We start from the raw sequence: 22,735 nt of genomic DNA, 5'->3' as shown, positions 1-22,735 counted from the left end.
TTTGTTTGATGAAGATTATTATTATTATTATTGTAGAATACATCTTAGTGAGAGTCAATGAAACCATTGGATTTAGTGCCTGTCTCCATGGCAACAATGTTTTGATGCAAGCTGTCTGAAAGGAAAGGGCCTGAAAGCACACATACTCAGTCATAAATTACCACAAACACAGGTTCTGTAGTAATGGATCATTAGTATCATTTATCAGCTCATTATAGGAACAGATATGAACTGCAGTGGAATATCTACAGTCATGTGTAGATACAGTGTAGTCTTTTTAATATATTCACACACATTTGATCTTGAAATTGAACTATATTGGGAGGTGAAGGTAATACACAATTAATAAAAAATAATATGACCTGTGAGGAAAAGGTTAGGACACTTCCACATTTATTACTACTTAAAATGTCTAAAATTAGACTCAGGTGCACCACATTAGCATCATCATCAGCATTAACGTCATTACAGATGATTTTGGAGGAGCCTGTCTTATTTAACCTCAGACATTTAGTTTGGTTGGCTCTTTATCTGTGAGTGTTATTACTGTGATGAAATCCAAAGAGCTTAGTAGAGTCTTCAGAAAGAGGGTTGAAGATGCAGATGAGTCTGGGAAGGGTTTTTTTTAAAAGATCATTTAGAAATTAGCTGTTTTTACTGTCCACTGCCACTGCCATATATTTATTGTCCATATATGTCCATATATTTAAATATACTATACTATACTAAAAAGACTCTTTTTTTTATAGTACTAAAGAGACTTTTAGGGTCCTAATAAAACCCAATTCCAAAGTTCCAAAATGAGTAATGAGCAAAAAAGTCTAGATGCTTCCACAGCAAAACACAATGAAATTAAGCCCATAAAATAATGAGGAACTGAATGTAATAGGAAAGAGTATACTTCCTTCCTCATAAATACATACACACATCTTGCCAACAACCAACAAAACATGTTTGCTACACCTTATGTACAAATATTTTCTTACTTACTACCCTACCTATATATGTGAACAGACACTTTACATTAAAGATTTACTGTCATATTCACAGTAAATACAAAACTGTGGACTGTGGGGCATCGCTGTTATGCTATTGGGTGGCAGCATCAGGGAAACCGCTAACTTTGTAGGATGTTCTAGAGCTGCCGTAGTGAAGGTGTACTGAAAGTGCCCCATGGCACAGGTCAATAATACCAGAGGGTTTAAGACTACTCCAGCAAGTGGTACAGGACAACCTGCGTACATCTTCCTTTCAAAAAGCATCCTTGCAAAATGACCAAGCTTTTGGATTAGTGACATTACTTAATTAGTCTAAAAACAAAATTGTATTCCATCTTAAGAAGACTTACACACTATAGTGGTTGCTCACACACCTACAGAAAACATGCTTATGCAAAATCCCACACCTTTGTTTACATTCTGGATTCACAGAATTGCCTCCTTTTTGCTGTGGAAAGCATTTTCAGAGTGCTAGGCAACTGCTAAGAGGAGCCCATGGCTGCTGATTGTTGGCAAAAGGTTTGAGGAATCAGAGCGTTTATAAAGCTTTGGATTTTGCATCACCTGGCCTTTCCTTACCCCAGGTTCAGAACAAGCCCCAAACAGCATGGTCTGAGACCTTGGTAAAAGTGTTTAGAGAGCCCAAATGTTTGCATGGTGCTCCTTCCCCACTGTCACTCTAAATAAGTGCACTAATGTTGCTGAAAATGTTGAAAAGGATGTTTCATCTTTAACTCTTTAACTGTGACCTTTGAAGATCAGATCATCATGCCAGAAGGCAGTGACTACTCCAGCAAGTGGTACAGGGCAATCGGTGCACATCTTTCTTTTACAAAGCCGCCCCCTTGTAAAATGACTATGCATTATCGGTTCATCTTCTACTCACACAGCAGCAGGGGTGCGCAGATTTCTGCATAACACTGTATACTCCATATGGCTCAAGCTGCAGACGCTTAGTCAAATATTAATTTGTAATAAACAGGCCTACACTGTTTTACAAAGCTAGTGCTGCTTACATAGCCATGATGTACATGTTTCTCAACCCCAGGACGGCACTCTAAACTGTAATGCTAAACTTATGTAATCAGGATTGGGGAGCACCATCTTAGAGTTTGAGGCATAGTGCCCATGTACACACACACATACACACACCAGGCAAGAAAAGCACATTCCTGGTTCTGATGGATTGCTCACAGTCCATTTTCCACGGAGTGAAGATGAGAGAGGTGGTGACTGTCTGTCCACGGGGATTGATGGCATACTTTCCACCAAGAAGTTGGGGCATGGAGGACCCTCATGCTCCACAGGTGTTCAGTGTTTAAAGCTCACTCAGCCATCTGTCTTAGTGACGGTACAGTTATACTCCACACCAGTACTTGGATGTATGATCTTCATCTATAAATATTTAATCAATAAACAAATAAAGCTATTTTCACATATTAATTATAATATTAAAATTATACATGCATACATTGGCACAATATGGCACAATATGTTTACGAAAATGGTTCTAGGTTCATTATTCTAAAGAACAGGTTCTATATAGAACCATCCACAAATGGTATTCCACCATTGCAAAGAACCCTTTGACCAGGCATAGGATCATTTAAGCACCAGTATGGTTCTTTGAGTTGTCTTGGTTCTGTATAGGTCTTTTTAGGAGTATAAAGAAATAGTGAATGAAGCTGCTCTGGTGCTGCAGACACTAATAAGATTATCTGGAAGTTTAGTCCTGCCCACTCACAACAAAGTTACAAAGAGTGTACAGAGCAGGAAAGCCAATTCAAACAGGGGTCATTTGCATATATCAGCCTTATGGAATAGTAACAAAAACAACCTGATTTATTGTGATGGATAAAGTGAAGCTGAAAATGGTCACACTAATATGGATTATAAATGTTTTAGTACAATAACCCACATCAACTATAATAAAATCCTTTTACACACATGCAATGAGGTACAGGACAGCCAATCATAACAAAGGATCACTGACATATATCAGTGCTTAGGGCAACCATGGCCTAAAGGTTAAAGACCTGGTCTGGGAGGTTGCTGGTTCAATCCTTTGGACCAGCAGGAAAGTTGGGGGAGTGAAGGAACATCTTTTTCTCTTCCCTTAACATTCATGGATGTGATGGCTTTGAACAAGGTGCCTAACCCCTAACTGCCTCCTGGGCATTCAGTCAGCTGCTTTATGTGACAGTAGAATTCCATTGTCACTCTAATTCAGAGTTTTGCTTTTAGGCTGAGATATAGTAGAGGACACCCAGTCAGAAAAGACGTCATACATCATTTACATAACAACATCACCAAAATCAGCTGTTTAATTCTAAGGGCTACAGAAAGTTAGCAAGACTGCTCATGTAAAAAAGTCATACGGAAACCTCAGGAAAAATGTAGGATACCAGCCCTTTAAAATTAGAACTGGAATGTTTCAGTTTTTAGGTTTATGATATATAATTGCTGGAGAAAACTTTCATGTGGGTGCCAATTTCACTGGAATCATTGTTGGCATGCTAAATTGTAATTTAGTGGACGGAGTGTTTGTGAAAGAGTAAAGGTGAGTACTCCTTCCAGACAGAGATGTGCTCCGTCTCATTTTTAACATCAACCACATGTGAGACTGGCAGCCAAGCTGGCTTTCTCTCTCTCTCTCTCTGCCCCTCATACCCCATCCACTCAGAGCCTCTTACCATCCACTCTAAATCTTTTACACATGCATTGTTTAGTGTAACTAAAAGGAAGGCCCTGTTTGGGCATGAGAGTAATCACAGGCATTTCTCTAGCTGCTAACTGCTAAGAGCAGAGCTAGGCATGTGAAAGACTATCTATTTGAGGCGAATGAAATAACAATGTAATGAAATTTGACTCATAGTTTTACCTCTGCCTCAGGGTTAAGAGGCATTGCTTGTTCGATACCTAGGTGTGGTCACAAACAACAACAGAATGCTGCATCCTGTCGAAACAGAAAATCATGCGAGTTCTGTAATGTGAAGCTACACCTTGAAAACTGAACGCAGGTCTGATGTAATGTGAAGGAGACCAGGGCATAAGCAAACACATTCTGTTTTTTGTGAAATAATGTTAAAGGTATTTAAGTAAGATTAAGTAAGATTATTATGTTTTATTTTTATACAAGGCATCTGCACATCTCAATGCAAACAGGGTAAAGGACTGAATAGCTAGATTAATCAATGTAAACAACAATTCATTTAATACCGTTCTGTTGTTTGAAACAGAGAGTTTTCTAACCAAAACGTACATTGCATTTTACCCACATGTTAGTTTGTGTCCTGTTCTCCTGCACTGAAAGTAAATGTATAGAGGTATGTGTCAATTGAAAGGAGCTTTTAAGAGAGAGAGTGTGTGTGTGTGTATGTGCGTGTCTCTCTGTGTGTGTGTGTGTGTGTGTGTGTGTGTGTGTGTAAATTAGCTTAGTTTGATGATCCAGTTTGCCAACTGAAGAACTAGCATAAAATTAGCCCGTCTATGGGTGTCAAGAGACAAAACTGTGTTGCGTTTTTTTGCCCTGGGGAATACTGTCTACCATAAATAGTGAATGAGCTCCACCTTGTGTATAAAATCTTGTTAGCATGTTCTTCCTTACACTAACACTGCCACATTTTAACAGCACTGCTGGCCCACAGAAAGGAGTGTAAGTGCTTAAAAATAGGATTCTTTGTCTAAGATCTACATAAAAATCACACACTATTCTTATGTAACAGAAGGCAATGGTAGAACAACAGAATTTTTTTTAAACATATACAAAAAAGGGAACAGCCAGTTCTTTAAAGTGATGTGTTAAAAGCAGGAAAAATGGGCAAGCATAAGAACCTGAGCCGCATGTGACACGGGCCAAATTTTCAGGGCTGGACAACTGGGTCAGAACAAATCATGAAAAAATGCAGTCAATCAGCCAAAACATGAAATATTTAATATTAGTTTAATAATACCATGTTTAATATTAGTCCCCCCCTTAAGTTGCCAAAACAGCTCTGACACTTTATGGCATGGACTCTACAAGACTCCTGAAGTTGTGAGGTTGGGCCTCCATGGATCAGACTTGTTTATGCATCCCAAAGCTTCTTAATCAGATTAAAATTTGGGGAATCTGGAGACCTTGAACTCATGTTCCTAAATTCATTCCTGAAAAAATGTTTTGTGTAGAGCCATTAGAAAATATCATTACAATGAAAGGGTGTAGTCAGTCTTCTACACTGTTTAGGCACATGAATGCTAGGACCCTAGGTTTCCCAGCAAAACACTGCCCAGTGCATCTTACAGTCTCCACTAGCTCGTCTTTTTCTCATAGTGCATTATAGTGTCTTTTCTCCTGCAGGTAAGTGGTCCTTGTGATGTAAAAGAAAACCCGATTCATTAGACCAGGCCACCTTTTTTCCATGGTTCATGGTCCAGTTGATCCATTGTAGGCACTTTTGGTGGTGGATGAGGTCAGCATGGGCACTGTAGCTACGTAGTCCCACACACAGCACACTGTGATTGTCCTCTATGTTCTAAAACTAGACCAGATCTGGTCACCAAGCGTCTATCCTTGAAGCACTTTTGGTAGATACCAAGCATTGCATTTTGGGAACACCCCACAAGAAAGGCACCTAGCCTTCACAACTTGGCTTACCTGCTTCCAGCACATCGATTTCAGGAACTGACTATTCACTTGCTGCCCAATATGTATATCCCACCCCTTGACAAGTGCAATTGTAACCGGAAAATCAATGTTATTTACTTCACCTGTCGGTGGATTTAAAGTTTTGGCTGATAAGTGTACATGAGTTTTTACCTTTTTGTAAGATACTGAGCTCGGTGTCAGTGTGTGGAAGGCTTCAGTATGTGAATAATCCTCAAGCTAACCAGGAACCTAGCTAGCTAACCTTACTAACCTTACTTAGTGCAGAACTAACTAACCGCTACGTAGCCAGCTTCGTCATCTAACACAGCAAACATAATTTTAATTACTGAAAATGTATTATAAAAAAAAGGTTAACTCAAGCTAAACTTACTAAACTATGCGAAATATTGCGTCGCCATGGTAACCACAACTCACGTTAACTAGCTCAGTTATTAAACATGTTTGGTGAATTTCCCATGTAGCGCTAGCAAGCACTAGTTTCCTCTTACCGCTCTGGTTAGTCAGCTCATCGTGCATAATTCAATGAAATTATATCGAAACGTATTATAAAATACCACAATAATATAACTAGCTAATAGAGGCATGGAATTGAACAACATACTCTAATGTGCCATCTTTCCACACAATCTCGCGGCGTCACGGTGGCCGAGAGGTTAAGGCGTTGGACTCGAAATCCAATGGGGTTTCCCCGCACAGGTTCGAATCCTGTTCGTGACGATCATTTTTTATTCCCCCCCTTGGAAATCAAAAATGAAAATACACGCTACAGTAGTTAAAATTATTATATTTAAGAGTTTTTACACAGCACATTCTTAGCAGGTCAACTAAAAATCTGTTCTTCGACTGAGAAGCCTATTTGGTTTACCCCCCCCCCTCCCCTCCCCTCCCCTCCCTTACGTGCTGGCACTGCTTTCACAAATCCTGTATTTCGCTAGCTATGTAAAAGGGAACCATGAAACTAGATCTCACAGAAACTTCCAGTCTTGGTTGCAATTCTGCATTACAGCTGTGTACCGACCTCCTGTAAAACAGCCATTAACTGATCTCATCTCACTGCTCCAGGATAGGAGAGGTGGAGATGGGGGCGAGAAAAAAAATAAAAACAGTGATCACAGCAGTTCTGATATCATTGGAAGGGGAAATATTTCGGATGCATGTAATCAAATCATATTACACAACGTCGGCTACAGCGTGAGGAAATGCTGTGCGGGTATTTCCTATCCATGTGGACACATTCCTCAATGTGCCCAATCAGATATTGACATCGCGTTAACACGAACGCGGCCAACACCACGTTTTTGCTTTTAGGCGTCTATTTTACGTTGACTTTAAATGAGAAATGTAAAGTGTTGAATGTGTAATACTAACACACGATGTGTGCAGTTAAACTACACAGCCCCCCCCCCCATCCGGCGGGACAATGGAACAGTCCGGGGTGTATTTAAGCGCTGCCGAACGCACGCTGGCGTTACTCTGAGTTTTTTTTTTCTTTCTTCCTTCATTTCTGTTGGTGAGGGTGCGCCAGGCAGCAATGTCAAAGCGATTTAATTTTTTCTCCCTTTTTTCCGAGGTCGGGGTTTAATATAAAGATGACTGTAGTGCCTCACAAATAGAACCACTTAGCTAGGTTAAAAACAATCAACCTAAACAGCCGTTATAGCGAGTTTATGAACGCTTACCAAAACCAGACTTTTTACCAGAAGTAAAGTTAGCTGGCTAGCTTGGTGTATCCTACATTTTTTCGAGTGCGTTATAGAACAGTTCAGTTCGTCGATCAGATTATTTAAGCCACTTTTTTCTTTTCTTTTGAGAGGGCGAACAGAAATACACACTATCTTAAAGTGTAGACGAAAATATCCTCGCTTGTTCGCAGTCTTTTGTGGCTGCAGCTCCTCGCCACCTTCATTGTGTAGCTAGATTCGGAAGCGAGGCGTCAGTGAGATTTTCGGGAGACCTCAGCGTTAGCGCAACGTTAGCTCGTCTTTTTCTTTTAAAGGAAGACGGGGGTAGCTAGAAGTGGCAGATAAGACACTCATGCGGGGTTTTTTTTTTTTAAGTATTTTTAACCGTGTTCAAACAGCGTCCTCGTTTTTCTTCTCTCTTTTCCCCAAACGGGCAGCTAGGGTTTAAAGCTACTCTGAACAGCAGAATGATAAAGTGAATAATTATGCTGCTGTTTAGTGTGAGGACAAGAGGATTTCCCGTTTTTCAAGTAATAGCAAGGTGGCTTACTTTGTAAAACACGGCGCCTCAAACGTTAACTTCAGGTTTACCGGTTAGTAGCTAATATAGCTAACATCCTCCTAGCGATCTAGCCTCGACTGTTCTGTTTACATCGTTGTAGTCAACCAGGCTAGACCACGCGGATCTGGGCTTTTAAGCCCCCATAAGTTTACATTCGTGTTGGTGTGTTATTTTTCTTCCTTTTTTTGTCATTTTAGCCAGCTAGCCCGCTAGCTGTGCCGAATGCTGCTTGGTGTCGCACTAGCCTTAAGCTAGCCCTCTGCTAGCCGCTCAGTTCAGCGCTCCTCCAGACATGTCGAGCGTTTCCAACGAGGCGGTCATCTTGATCAAAGACGTAAAGCCGGGATCGAAAAACCTCAATATCGTTTTTATAGTTTTGGAAATAGGTGAGTTGTGTAACCCCCCCTCCGCGATGTGTTTCTCATGACAAATTGGCTAAACCTTTTCTTTCTTTTTCCCCCCCCTTCAACCCTTAAAGAGACAGCGATCCGTTTTGATGACTCGTTTCTTGACTAACTGTCCGATACTACTCTTGGGCTTCAATATCAGTTCGCCTTGACTCGTGTTAAAACCCGACTGCACTGTTCTCAATTGCTGTGCTTTCACTTTCCAGGTCGGGTGACTAAGACAAAGGATGGTCATGAAGTGCGCTCTTGTAAAGTGGCCGATAAAAGCGGCAGCATCGCCATCTCTGTTTGGGATGAACTAGGCAGCCTCATCCAGCCAGGGGACATTATTCGCCTTACACGAGGGTAATGCTTCTTTGTTTCACTGTACACTTTGGCACACCCACAGCATCACTTCTAATTTCTCCTCTCCATCTGACTGGTCTGTACACTTTCATTGACCAGATACAAAATACAAAAGTGACCTGTTTCTTATTATTAACTGTTTAAATGGTTTGTGGTGCAGTTATGCCTCCATTTGGAAGGGATGCCTCACCCTGTACACTGGACGAGGTGGAGACCTACAGAAAATTGGAGAGTGAGTAGTGCATCTTGACCTGAGACTTTTGCTTTAAGTGGTAACATACGTGAGAATGTATGGCAGTGTAATGTGGTGTGATGGTAAAGTAGTCTAACTCTTATCCAGGTTCTGTATGGTGTACTCGGAAGTTCCTAATTTTAGTGAGCCAAATCCAGAGCTGCTAGCCCAGGCCAACCAGCAGAACAAGACGGTAAGTTAATATTTACTGTACACTTGGATGGCAAAATACAGGAGACTTGCTTCACCTTGTTTGAAGGCATCCTTCACATGTACTGCTTATAAATAGGCTCCAGATCATAAAATGAAGTATTCATGATTGAAAGATAAAATGTCATTGAGGGATTTTTCTTTGTACTGTAAGTGTAGCCTGAAAGCTCTAGAAGTGACTTTATGAGGGGAAATGGAAACTAAAACTTCCTTGCAACATTAGCATTTGGGTGGCTGAAGTTGTTACTGAACTGTAAAGTGGGGTGAACTGTTCCTGTTTTGAAGTATCTCTGGTTTCTTGTCAAAAGGGTAAAGAACAGCGAGGAAATTCTCCACCCAATCAAAATGTGGGTACGCCTGTACAAGCAGGTAAGGATCTTTCTGCCTTCATGAACATTCACCATTGTGACATTTAAAATTCGTTATTAAAAATGAACCATTAAAAAAAACATTGTACAAATGCCCATTTGAGCAATAATCTGCAATGGCAAAAGAATAGTACAACAATATATGACCAAAAAAAGTGTGAAGTCTGATTGTGATGGGCCACAGCAGTGCAGAGATTTCCTTCTAGCCAAGTTAGATGATCTGTGTTAAATGAAAGATGTTCTGCAGTGATGTGACCCTCCAAGGCTAGACTTGCACCCCCTGAGAAACTGATGTGTCTCTTAACTCACTACTGCATCTTTGACAGGAAACGGTGCTATGCAGACATTTCCCAACAATGCTGCTCCTGCACCTTCTAACTTTGGGGCTCAGGGAAGAACAAATGGACGTGTTCCAGGCAATGGCCCTCCTTCAGTGACTGTAGGGGGACCTCCTGCCCCACCCAAACCATCTGTCACAATCAGCAATGGCAGGGACCCCCGACGCGCTTCGAAGAGATGAGACACTGATTGTGAAACCACTGTCCCGCCCTCTTAACAACCCCTCTGTGCACAGACAAAAGCTTGAATTTCTGCAATGTAACTGCCAATCAAGGGATACAAAGTCTATTAGTCTGTTTACTGGATATAGACTTTGGCTTCTCCACCTAGGACTGTATGAGTAAAATGGCTAGGACAACTATGCCAAATTTTTTTTTTTTTTTTTTCCTTTTGTAAGGTCACTTTTTTCTCTTCCATTTAGTGCAGGTTGCAGTACATGCCATCTGCATCCCTTCCCCAAGTGTGTTTGAAACTATACACCCTACTTGAACACTTGATGCACTTTCTTCAATTAATTTATAGTAACCACATTACTGTCATATAATTCAGGAATGGTTAACTGCTGTTTGCAACTAGGCAGGCAGAACCTAGTGGCTGCCGCCTTTGTGGGTTTTGCCCTGTGGCCAAAAAGTACCAAAAGTGACTGTGTGAAAGGACCGGTGATAGTTTGATTCTGACACGTAGGTTTATTTAATTAGGAATAAAACTAGAATTTAACAAGTGTGAATTTTACCCTGTGGTCTCTGTTCATCCTGACTCCCGTTATATGAACACATACCAAAAAAAGGTTGGACTGTAAAAATAAATGTTGCCAAAAGGTGATTAAGTTTATTACCTGCCAATTATGGCAGGCAGCCACAAGTATAACCATTTTGTTCACTACTGAGCATGAGCTTGCATACCTTTTATGGAACAGTACAGTGACTCAGCAAGCATCCTCTTCTCATAAGAAGGAATCCTTTTTGCTAGGAATGTTGGCCTACACAAGATGTCCACCCATACACCTGGCCAACTTCTAAGAAGAAAGTCTCTAGGATGTATCACTAAGCACAGCAGACAAGCAATTAAAGTTACACAATAAATAGTGGCAATTGTCTTAATTCCATTTGTTTTCTCTTGCAGAGTTGAACGAACAATGTTCTAAATCATAAAATGTATAATGCAAAAACACATTTCACAGACTTGCAAATTCTGTTGGCCTTGTTTTCTACATGATATACCCCCTGCCTTCATTTTTGGTTTGTCACTTGTGGTCTTTCATGACATTTATCAACAATTGTTTGGAATTACAGAGGAATACTAGGCCAAAATACTGCTGCCTTTAAAAGAAGTAAAACACCTCCCAAGGTATAATTCACATTCAGTATCTGCAGGAATGTGCAGATCATGTATAGATCAGTATGAAAAAAAGATTTATATTTATCCTTATGTTCAGAACTGTAGTAACATTATTTTACATGTTTCTACAGATGTTTGATTAGTTCATTTCTTATATATTTTTTATATTTAATAAAAAAAAAAACTAATGCTTCAGAGACCAAATGAAATATTGGTCAATTTGTCAACATTTCCACATGTATTTTGAAAATGCCTTTTATGTAAGTCCAAATATTTATTTGTACAATGTAGTAATCTGGGCATTTGGAATTAGTGTATTATATATGCTATGATTACTCTGAAATACTTGTGGTGCACAATAACCATTATCACGAGTTCATTTTGTTAAATGTAGAATGTAGCTTGTTTGGGAACAATGTTCTCAACATCTGGAAAATATATTTGGTAATACTTGGATGGTGCAGTTGCAGGTGCCTCATGAATGCTCATCTGACATAAACTGAATATGTACTGAATGCAACTTATCTTTAGGTTGAATGTAAATGGCTCTCTGTTGAATGTAACCATAACCCTAACCTTAACCTCACCCTTTTAGGGTTTGGTTTAGGGTTAAATTTAAGATTAGGGTTAGGGGTAGTTGTGGGGTTACATTCAATAGACAGTCATGTACATTCAACTTAAAGGTCAGTTGCATTTAATGCATATTCTGTGGAATGTTAGTTGAATGTCAGATGAGCATATACGAGGCATCTATACTGGACCATCCAAGTAAAGTGATACAGAAATATTATTTTTACATAGTAATTTTATTTCTTTTCACTGGTCAGTGTACTGAATATATGAAATCTGTGCGATTTTCAGCAAGCCTAAAGCAAGCACTGAATGTACGGTCACCAGTGTCTCAAAGTGTCTTGAACAGACTGAACTTGCTCTGTGGTAACCTCACTTTTACACCATACTCAGAGACTCTTGCATTACTGATGTCTCCATCATAATTACTACCTAAACCCCTAGTAATTATGTAAAGAGTGGTTTTAGCTGTGATAAACTTGTTTGTTTGTTTGCATGGCAAGTGAAACCTGTCTGAATACATGGGAGCACTGTCCTCTTTTCAAATTGTCATTTTCTTAGCGGTTCGCATACTCTTTGCACTAGCAAAATAACAATTATTTTAACCATTTGATATGGTATGTTTGATATGGTAAACCAGTAATAAAAGGTCTAATTAATAAAGGTAATTAAATAAGTATAATTTAAAAAGTATTTTAGGATCAGTTCAGCTAAGATCAGTGCTTGCTTTGAGTGTTACATTGGTAATAAATAAATGTGTGTAATGTGTTTTATTAATTAAACATTATTTAATACACCTAATTCCAATGTCCAGTATACTACATTATTATACACTATATACTACACGATTATGTATTGAATATTTTGTGAATTATTTTGTCTTAATTACAAATAAAATAAACATGTATACTATTACCCATTAACTAAGTGAAACAGGTGGGTTTTTTTTCAAGTTTTTCTATGAATAATAATCAAATACATGTTTTATGGATTCATTATACAGTTGTTAAATTACAACAAACATTTGCAGTGTAGTAGGCCATTGTTTTGTACTTGTACCTCTAAAATTCACAATAATATTGTACAACAGATTCATGGTACTGTAACACAATACTTGTAATAAATGGTTAACACATGGCTTATCATTAGTTTTACGCTACTCAATTTCCTAAACTAAATTATGAATATTATTTTTTAATTACCTGTGTAATTACATTCGTACACTGTGCAGCATCTTCCAGAATTCTCCGATTTCCTGAGCCAGCGCCCTCTCTGCTAAGTCCTTGCACTCAAGTGGCGTGAACCCCACTAATGCTGTACCTTTGGTAGCCACCCCATGGCAACCAGCCAACTCTGTGACACGGGCAGTAATGAGTGAGGCTGGCGCGTGGAATAAGTTCCGATCCCCAATGGTGAATGCTGGCCACGGTTCCATGCCATTAGACAGATCAGACGGAGAGCCTGCTTGCACACTTTCTACATTACAGGCAATTTCCACAGTGCCTTCATGGGGCAGGGCCATGACCTGAACACCTGGAATACCACCTGGACTGGACTCTCGGATGGCTGCAGCCACACCCCGACCTAGGGCAAGATCCTGGGTATCGATGGTTACGTTGCAGTTCATCACATAAGAACTGGCACCAATACCTAAAGAATGAGATAAAAAGTGGACATTGATGTTCACCAACCCTTCTTATGGAATTCATTTTCCAAGTCTGTTCAGTCTAAATTCAACAAGATTAATAAAAAGGCGCAATTCAGCAAATTCAGCAAATTTGCATATCCTGTCCCACGAAGCAATCCAATTTTAGTCTGGCTAACTGGAGATGCATTTAACTACTCAGTGTAACTGCATGTCGCTATTATCCAGATACTTGACTTTGATGCCAAGGAAGGACTTCACTTCCCACCTGTTAGTCCATATTGTCTTGTAGGTTGTGGTCCAATATCTGGCTGGATAGCCGCCATGTTTGGAACCTTCCGGAACCAGCCCATCTCCTTTCTCCTCTGAGCAAGGCCACGACGCAGTGGTACATCCGCCCAGCCAAAGAAAAACGCACTGGTGCCCAGAACCCGTTCGGTCAGCTCAGTGGCTAAAACTGAGCAGGAAAGATGGTATGACAGGGCCACAGGAACATACTGGCTAGGTAAAATCTTAATATGCTCTGTTACATGTTACATGACTTACCTCGGGCCTCTTTTCCACAATCCTCCAAATCCACATCCTGTCCCAGAGGGTACAGGGGTACAAGGTCCACAGCTCCCATGCAGGGGTGAACGCCTTCGTGCTCATTCATATCAATCATTGAGAACGCCTGCTCGCATGCAGACAAGACTGCATCCTCTAAGACAGTACCAACCAAAAAAGACAGATTATTATTAACTCAAAAATTATATAATTGCTGCAGATTTCAGAGACCATTGATCAAACCAAAAGAAAGAACAAATCCATAATTTGAGAGTGTCAGATCACATTACTGTCAGCTCATCTGATGTGGTATTGTCTCAGGTACTTGCACTCATGGACATCAAAAACATGGGCCAGAGTCCAGTTCAATGTGATTTCCCTTCTCAACCATGCAATTGAACTAATCTGTTACAGGAACACTTCAGCACTTGTTGCCAAGACAACAGTCAATTGGTTTCTATTATAAGTGTCTCATCTATTATCTGTCCTTTGACTAAGCAGAGAAATCTGCGGAAAGACAAGCGTCCAGGCTTTTTTCTGTCCTGGCACCAAAGTGGTGGAACGAGCTGCCCCTGGATGTCCAAACGGCCGAGTCGCTCGCTGTCTTCAAACGCAGACTGAAGACCCACCTCTTCAGAGAGTACTTGGACGAATAGTTCTATGGTCGCCTTATTGTATTGTGTTTAGTAATGTCTAAGCTTGGAGGTATCTTTGAATTATTAGTCTATTCTAACTAGCTAAGGCTTTTCTTGGGTAAATAGCAAAGCACTTTGTAAGTCGCTCTGGATAAGAGCGTCTGCTAAATGCCGTAAATGTAAATGTAAATGTAAATGCATTGAAATAATCCTTATGCTAAATAGGCCAGCTACAGCAGATATAGGGAAAATGCTGCTCTTTAGTGAATTTGCTAATACATGTCTAAGTAAACAGCTGAAAAACCACTTAACTGCACTGGACTCTAGTCCACCAAGCTAAAGGCAAACATGAAACGGTTTAGTTGTGAGTCTTGGAATGACTGAATGGGAATTCTACTGATTTTTCCAAATGAATTCCTGCATAATTAAAACATCAATAGTCAGTCAAAGTGGTTTGGTGTGAAATGCTCTGTCCTAGAGAAACGTACAGCATAATTGTACAAAGTAGTGGTGATGGGAATAGCAGTACAGTAATGCAGCACAGCCCATGCAAACCTCCTTTTCATTCTCTACCATCTTAGCAATGACTTTCATACTACCACTCTACCTGTCAAACCTGCAGCTCAAAGTCTTTGGGTTTGTAAGTAATCAGCAAACGTTTGGACAGATAAATGCTTGACATCAGTTTTAAAGCTTAATTTTCCTCTTATTGCTACAGAGCAGCTGTAAGCTGTAAACTGATATGGTGCACTTGAACCTGCAGCATATCAGCAGGTTTAAGAGAATCCACATCCAGACAACTTACTGATGAGGTCAATGCTGGCCACAATTGTGATGACAGATCGGTTGTAGTCGTAGTCACTGAAGATATTGAGAACTGTTGTGCCCTTTCGTCTTCGTCCTGAGGTAATTTACACCAAGATTGAGAATGTTACAGTTGGAAAAACTACACATATTACTGCAGAGTATATGATAAATAAGCAGTCATATACACATGACATTCACTTGTGTAACCTTACCATGTTTATCAGTTATAGCTGCTTGAGCCACAGTCTCCACCAAATTTCTCTCCCGGGCCTCTGAGATGTTCAGTAAACAGGCAACCAAGCGGCGACCAAGAGTAGAGGCCATTCCTGTCTTATTAGTATATTTAAAGACTTTTAATGTTTTTTAAAGGTCATTTTTGTTCATATTTTGTTTTTTTGTTTTTTAATTTTTAATTTTTTAAGCTATTATTTTCATCATACAGAAAGTGACATTTCAGGCCTTTTTTTGTTTTGCTTTTGACCAGTATGGCTTATAGCTCATGACATCCAGTATCTCAAATGATTAGAAAAGCTGTACATAAAAATGTCCAACATCTGGAGTAATTTTCACTGATCCACTACATGCTTGGTTGGGGCTCCTTTACCACAAATGACTGCATCAATGTGGTGTGACCTTATGGCACTGCTGACATGTTACTAAAAGCCCAGGCTGTTTTGACAGTGGCCTTTAACTTGTCTGTACTGCTGTGGGTTGGGTGTTTACCCGTTGATCTCTATGGGGTTCAGGTCCGAAGAGTTGCCTAATATCATGGTCATGGTCAAGTCCTGCTGAAAAAGAAATTGCCATCTCCATAAAGCCAGTCAGCAGATGGAAGCATAAAGTGCTCTACAATCTTCTGGTAGGTGGCTGTGTTGACTCTGGAGCTGATAAAACACAGTGGACCAACACCAGCAGATGACATGATGCATCAAACCAACACAGACTGCAGAAACTTCCCATTTGACTTCAGACACTTTGGATTCTGTGCCTCTCCTGAGTGTAGGACCTTGATTATTAAATGAAATGCAAAATGTACTATTATCTTCTCCAGTTTAGCGCATGCTAAACTTGACCGAGAGATATACAGTATGTATACTATTTGAATAGTAATCTACTCAAACTCAACATTAAAATTTCAGATAATTGAATGAGCTATACGCCATACCAATTAAAGAAAAACATTAAAGGCTCCACAGAGCACGTCTAAAACAGAACTGTACTGATTTTAAACATAAAAAAAATGAATACCAAATAAATGGGAGAACCAGTCAATACCAGAACAATAGTTCTGACCAATAATAAAGATACTGTTGATTTATGCTCAACATTTAATCCAAATTAATGAGGTTAGAAGTTTGACATATCTCACTGTCTTCTGACAGTGAATGTGACAGTACTGGGTGCAGATTACTGGGTCACATGTTTTGATTATATGTGGTTTTATATCAGACAGATATATATTTTTTAAATGACTGAAATCTTATCTTTTTTACAGATAAGTCATTTATGCAATTGACTTTATAACTGTTAATAAAGTAAGCACAACAATTTGACTGATTAAAATTATTTCATGTAAAATTCAAGTTGAATGTATCAATCAGGAGACAAAGACATAGCAGTGTGCTGGCTGGGAGTCATTTAGTTCATATTACGTGTATAAATGGTGTCTTAAATATACCTCAAGCATTATGAATAGTAAAAAATGTATTTAGCATTATTATTCTAAACTGATTTACATGGAAAATAAAAAAAAAAAAATCACAAAAGCTTTTGGAAACACAACCAAAGGTTTATCTGGGAGACGCTACATGTACCCCAAATTCTAGAGCAACTCATATAACTACAAAACATCGTGTGCCATTTAAGCCAAGATAACTTTTACAGACGGCACACAACATTATCTGGACTGTGCTTTAGTTGCTTTAGTAGAATCCGGATTAATACAGGACACTGCATTTGCTTTAGCTTCAACACGCCATTAAAATACACAACACGACTTGACATTTTTAAAATGCCAGCAGAATGGCTCGTTCAATAAGACTTCATGTCAAATTAAGTGTAATGCCTATGCATGTCTGTGCCTTACTTGTGTTGTAAACACGACCGTATTCGTGTAATCACATAAATGCACGTATGGTTCTGTTCACAACAACCCCTCGACTCAAAAGTTTACTGCAAATTTACAAGTCATTTGTACGACTTCAAGCCAAATCTCTAGTGCTGCCATTGTATCCATATGCCTTAGTAATCAGTCCTGAAGTGAAGAGCCAGGCTCAACATCCGCGCGTGCGCAGTCGAATCTTCCTCGTGTGGGGGCGGGGTTTCCAAAAGGTAGATGTTCGATTCCAAAAGTGTGAGTCGACTCCGATTCCTGTTTGGGTGATGAGAAAGCAATGGGATTGATTGCAAAAATCGGTTTCACACAACAATCTTCTGGGTTTTCAGTTTAAAAAAAAAAACTAACATGAATTAATATTGGCATATGTAACAAACATGTTCTACCAACACTTAAGGTGTTCATCGAGGACAAACGTTTAATTTGCAAACGCTAGGGAAATCAACAAAACTGTCTAGTTAAATTAATTATTTAACTAACGTAAGGTGAGTGAATACTTCAGCTCCGGCACAGGTATTATTAAAAGTAATCTAAAAAGTGGCTTTATTTGTGCGCTTTAGTTGCGGAAGGAGTGGACTTTCGGTTCCTATGCTAAATGTCTCGCATCGATGAGTCGATTCCTCATGGAATCGATTCCTAGCACTACGCCGACGTATTTTCTACATCTCACAGCGTCGATTAGCGACGTAAAGCACAGCACATAAACACGGTTTAAACAGCAGGCGCTTGCTGCTTAAAGTAGCTTCAAAATGTAAAAGAAAACTGAGGCATTTACGGCGAGTGGATACTTCGCTAATAGGACGCCAGTGCCAACCGCGATCAGACCGTTGGGTTTAGTGTTTTTCTCCGTACCACACTGGGCGCGATGTGAGTGCGGTTTTCGTGGTTGCGCAGTCGTAGCGCTTCCCCTCGCCACATAATCACGCACAATTGCCCATGATTAGCCTCCGATCGGTGGCTACCGGCTTGTCGCTCTTTGCCGTGGCTCATATGTCGAGCATCGCCTCGGGAGGTGGGCTGGGGCCCTCTGGAAGCACGATTCTTCCTTCTTCTCCTCCTCCTCCTCCTCCTCGACGGCTCTTGCGGCTAACCTCGGTCCCGGGATCAGAGCAGCACCGCCTGAACGACCTGCTGCTGCTAAGCCCCGAAGGGCCGCGGAGCGAAAACAGCCATGTCGTCTTTTTCCCCGGTGATATTCAGGTGGGTTTAGCGAGTTGTCGTTGCTTCCTCACTCGCTGAAACAGGCCAGTAATCGGCAGCATCTTCGCGTTTGGCCACATGAACCTGTCGCGGTAGTGCTAGCAGTTCATTTTCGGTGTGGATGCAAACGGCGAGCTAACGATAAGGTCCTCTGTGTTGCAGCCAGTCCATCGGTCGTTTGGTCCAAATGTTCCGACAAAAACGTTACTTTTCTAATTAAGCACGATATTTTAATTCGACATTTTCTTAAAAATCAGTCTGCAAGCCATACCGGAGCCGAGGTGAACACATTGAACACACACCTGACAAGTTCTCAAAATTAAGTCATTTGATACAGATTAGCTTTAGCTAACATTCAACTAGAGACTATTTATGGCCTCCGGCTTTAATACCAGATTAAGCTAGCTAACGTTACCCTGTTCCAGTCCCATATTAGTGTCGTGCTTCCAGGAATGAGTTTCGCCGTATCCACCCTCCCTTCAATAGTGGTGACAGTTTTTGGGATCTCAGTTTTGTTTGATTAGATGAAAATGCTATAATGCTATAATTCTGGTAATGGACAAAATTCAGATCACAATACTATGGTGTCTATTTGTTTCTAAATTTAACTGATTTTTCAAAATATGTCTTTAAAATAATAATGGAGAGCTTGCCAGCCTAAAGGACAGCCTCCACATGGCGGAGTTAGTGTAAAGTAAGTAAGCTTACATGCCTACAATAATCTGGTAACTGCAGAAGGTCGTACAACAAGTGTACAAGCGCTTTGTTAATCTGATAAAAAGAACACTACAGAAGTCAGGTAAGAATTTGATTCTTTCTATAGGATGTGCTCCTTTACCACTGCATGTCAATGTACAGGTATGATGGAAAAAATTAAATTTTACACTATATGTAATATACCATTTGTCCAAATGTTCGTGGACACCCCTTCTAATGAATGCACTGAACTACTTTAAGTTGCACCCATTGCTGACATGCACATGCAAATGCATTCCAGCTTCCACAGTCCTTTATAGAGAATCTGGAGCAGATAAACATGAACCTTTTGGCACCATGTGTAATGCCACGTGTGGGCTAGAGGGCTATATAGCCCCCAGCATTGAGCTGTGGAGCAACGCAACTGTGTTCTCTGGAATGATGGGGATCATTGAACATTTTGACCTCACTAACGCTCCTGTCGCTCCAAAATCTAGTAGAAAGCCTTCTCTGGACAGTAGAGATAGTTGCTTCAATAAAAGCTTGCTTTGTGAAGAAACGATTACTGAGCAGGTGTCCCAATGGGCATGATTATTGCCCATTGATCCGAATTCTAAGAAAGAATGCTGTCTTCATGACCACCACATGACAACACTTTGTGTTACAACTAAACATACAAGAAGCTTGTAGTTTACTTCATTTAGCAACCCCACCCCCACACAGGTTGTAAAATGTCAGAAATACATTTGTAAAGTGTTGCACTAAGTTTTCCTCATTCCTTAGTCTCTGGAGGCCTCTCTCTTGCCTGTCCATGATTACCTTTTCTACTTGTGAATAGTTTTTCTGTCCTTCAGAACTTCCAGCAGGAAATGGCACTACAGCCCGAGGCCGCCCCATGGCAGTGCTGGAGCCTGGAGCGCGTGGCCGTCATACTTGGAGCCCGTTTTCCCGGCAGTCACGTCTGGGTGATCCGCGCCTCCCGCATGTACTTGCACAAGTTCAGTTGCTACCAGAACTTTGTGGAAAGCAACTTGTTCGGAGCACCAGAGCACTCTCCGGACTATGGGGCTCTGCGCCACCTGAGAGGCCTCCTGGGTCATGGCATGGAGCGGGCAGGCCTCCCAAACCCCTTGCCGCCCTTGGGAGGTGCTGCGCCCCTCCCTCACGGCTTTTCACTGACCTTGGTGGGCTTCAGCAAGGGATGCGTGGTGCTCAACCAGATGGTGTACGAGCTGGTGGGCGCTAGGGCCGACCCAGAGCTGAGGCCGTTTCTCAACAGCGTTTCAGACATGTACTGGCTAGATGGGGGGCACCCTGGAGGTAGCGAAACATGGGTGACAGACAAACGAGCTCTCGGAGAGCTGGCAACCTGCGGCGTGGCCGTGCATGCCCACGTCACCCCCTATGAGGTGCAAGACCCCATGAGGGCCTGGGTGGGTAGGGAGCACAGGCGCTTTGTGAAGACACTGGAGGAGCTTGGTGCTTGCATCACGCACAAGCTGCACTTTGAGGATGAACCGGCTTCAATTGACAATCACTTTAGGGTCATAAAGGAGTTCTGACCTGCCCAACGCTGCTTTCTTGAGTCTTAAAGTGATGATCTTACAAACGAAATCACATTTACACACGTTTCAAATGAAATTTTGGTGTCCAAAAATTTTGCTCTGGAGCTGCGAGGCCAATGTGGTTAACAAGTAATGTGTGCAAGCTTATATTCCACCAATTGGCACCATTCAAACTGCATGTCTGAATAATCACACTCACTTCAAACAGTGTTTAAAAATGCAAAAATGTACTTGCTTATGTGGTTTCTGACACTGCTTGGCATACTATTATCTACTATCTAAACTAAGTCAACTTTGCGTAACTTTTTTGCGTATTTTTAGCTCCAGTTTAAAACTAAAGAAGCTAACACTAAACACGTCTTGGCTGATTGAGCACATAGGAAAGAGGAAACCTGTATAAATGTGATTTTTTTTTCAAATCACATTTAAAATGTTTTTATTGTGGAATGTATCTTGCCACCAAGCACAATTATTGTTTGTGTTGCACATCTACAGTTTTTGCAGCTTGGGACAGCCTGCCTCCCTATTAAAGGGAAGGCATTTAGACCAAATCTCTGGATAACATGAGTGTTCTGCATAATCATAATTCACATGACTGTGAAACAAGGCTTTTGGGAAACATTTTGGAGCCTTTGAGTTCCCTGTGCGTCCAAAGGGCTTCTCCTTTTTACGCCTATGTCTGTAAGACAAGCTTAGCTTAAATGGAACTATTTAGATATAGCATAGCATATATTTCTCCAGAGTATTCTCATTTATGTTGCCTTTATGCATAGACATTCTTTGTTCATTAGCTTCGACACACCTGAATGTAAAACTTCCCTGAGGCCTGATGCCTCACAGAAAGCTGAGTTTCTCTCTCCTTTTCAAATGGTTATTTTACAAAGCTTCATGACTTGACTTATCACTTGCAGCAGGACAGATGCTGTGCTTGAATATTGATTCTAGCATGCGGTTTTGTTAGGATTTGAAATCATTTACAAAGACTCTAATGCGGTTATTTCCATGATTACATGCCAGATTAATAGATAATAGACTAATAGATTAGTCTGCTAGCTGCTTCACTGATTATCCTACAAATGGATGGAAGATGGTAGTTGCTCTATGCTTGAAAGCTAAAGTGAGGTTAAGTCTAACTCAAAAACAACTGTCAAATGACTGTTAGAGCTACAACAATTCCAGTTTCTCCGGCGGAGACTAAGCGGCCATGTACAAGGCAGTCTACGCTCTAGTTCTAAAGCTGTGTAGTACACTTGATGTAGCGATCCATATGGATGGATTTTCTGCACAAATACAATACATTGAATGTATTACACTGCAAAAAATGTTCTCTGTGCAAGTGAAATCATTTAACATATAGATGATATAGCCGCAAGTTGTGTTGAGTCTGTTTTATTAAGAATTTGATTTAAAACAAGTATGAAATGACTCAAAATGTTGGTTTCACTTTGAGATCATTTTTTGCAACGATCATGTTTTGTATCATTCCGTACAATTGCAAAATGCTATTATTCCCTAATTCAAAATGGCTTGTTGTCTTATGTTCTTATACTTGATGATAAAGTAAAATTAATTTAAATTATTATACGTTGGTTTCTTTTGTTTTTTTTTGTTTGTTTCATCACTGCCACATACTGTACACACTTAAGCGAAACAATTGGTGCCTTGACGCGGATTCAACTGGTGCTGTAATGAAAAATGACGTCAACTTGTCAGGGTGCTGGACAGAGACTGTGCACCATAGTAAGGAGGGAACAGGATTACATCTGTGCTTTACAATCAAGGCACCCACATTTTTGAACCAGTGCCATTGTAAGCAAAGGTATTGT

The 22,735-nt window shown here is 40.4% G+C and overlaps 3 protein-coding genes and 1 non-coding gene across 5 annotated transcripts; 3 read left to right on the top strand and 1 right to left on the bottom strand.

Annotated features, from left to right (window-relative positions):
* The first annotated feature begins 6,281 nt into the window (after positions 1–6,281).
* Positions 6,282–6,363, top strand: trnas-cga (transfer RNA serine (anticodon CGA)). Its single transcript has one exon. It is a non-coding gene; the product is annotated as a tRNA-Ser (tRNA).
* Positions 6,364–7,138: 775 nt separating this feature from the next.
* Positions 7,139–12,541, top strand: nabp1a (nucleic acid binding protein 1a). The gene is made up of 6 exons (XM_072686493.1): positions 7,139–8,276; positions 8,504–8,642; positions 8,803–8,874; positions 8,983–9,067; positions 9,393–9,453; positions 9,779–12,541. The coding sequence occupies exons 1-6, from the start codon at positions 8,183–8,185 to the stop codon at positions 9,970–9,972; spliced, it is 645 nt and encodes a 214-aa protein (XP_072542594.1). The 5' UTR covers positions 7,139–8,182; the 3' UTR covers positions 9,973–12,541.
* On the bottom strand, positions 10,596–19,124 carry ftcdnl1 (formiminotransferase cyclodeaminase N-terminal like 1). Of its 2 annotated transcripts, XM_072686490.1 has the most exons (7): positions 19,064–19,124; positions 17,419–17,703; positions 15,545–15,662; positions 15,331–15,426; positions 13,891–14,046; positions 13,613–13,801; positions 10,596–13,349 (listed from the first exon to the last, which is right to left on the bottom strand). In XM_072686490.1, the coding sequence occupies exons 3-7, from the start codon at positions 15,654–15,656 to the stop codon at positions 12,910–12,912; spliced, it is 993 nt and encodes a 330-aa protein (XP_072542591.1). In that variant the 5' UTR covers positions 15,657–15,662; positions 17,419–17,703; positions 19,064–19,124; the 3' UTR covers positions 10,596–12,909. The 2 variants fall into 2 exon arrangements, with proteins under 2 accessions (XP_072542591.1, XP_072542590.1); XM_072686489.1 differs by having other exon boundaries at positions 15,545–17,703.
* On the top strand, positions 18,054–22,493 carry c8h2orf69 (chromosome 8 C2orf69 homolog). The gene is made up of 2 exons (XM_072686492.1): positions 18,054–18,648; positions 20,199–22,493. The coding sequence occupies exons 1-2, from the start codon at positions 18,385–18,387 to the stop codon at positions 20,904–20,906; spliced, it is 972 nt and encodes a 323-aa protein (XP_072542593.1). The 5' UTR covers positions 18,054–18,384; the 3' UTR covers positions 20,907–22,493.
* Positions 22,494–22,735: the final 242 nt, after the last annotated feature.

Source organism: Salminus brasiliensis, chromosome 8, assembly GCF_030463535.1.
Source record: "Salminus brasiliensis chromosome 8, fSalBra1.hap2, whole genome shotgun sequence".
Lineage (NCBI taxonomy): Eukaryota > Metazoa > Chordata > Actinopteri > Characiformes > Bryconidae > Salminus > Salminus brasiliensis.
The sequence above is the reverse complement of the archived record's forward strand: the minus strand, read 5'-3'. Positions and strand labels throughout refer to the sequence as shown.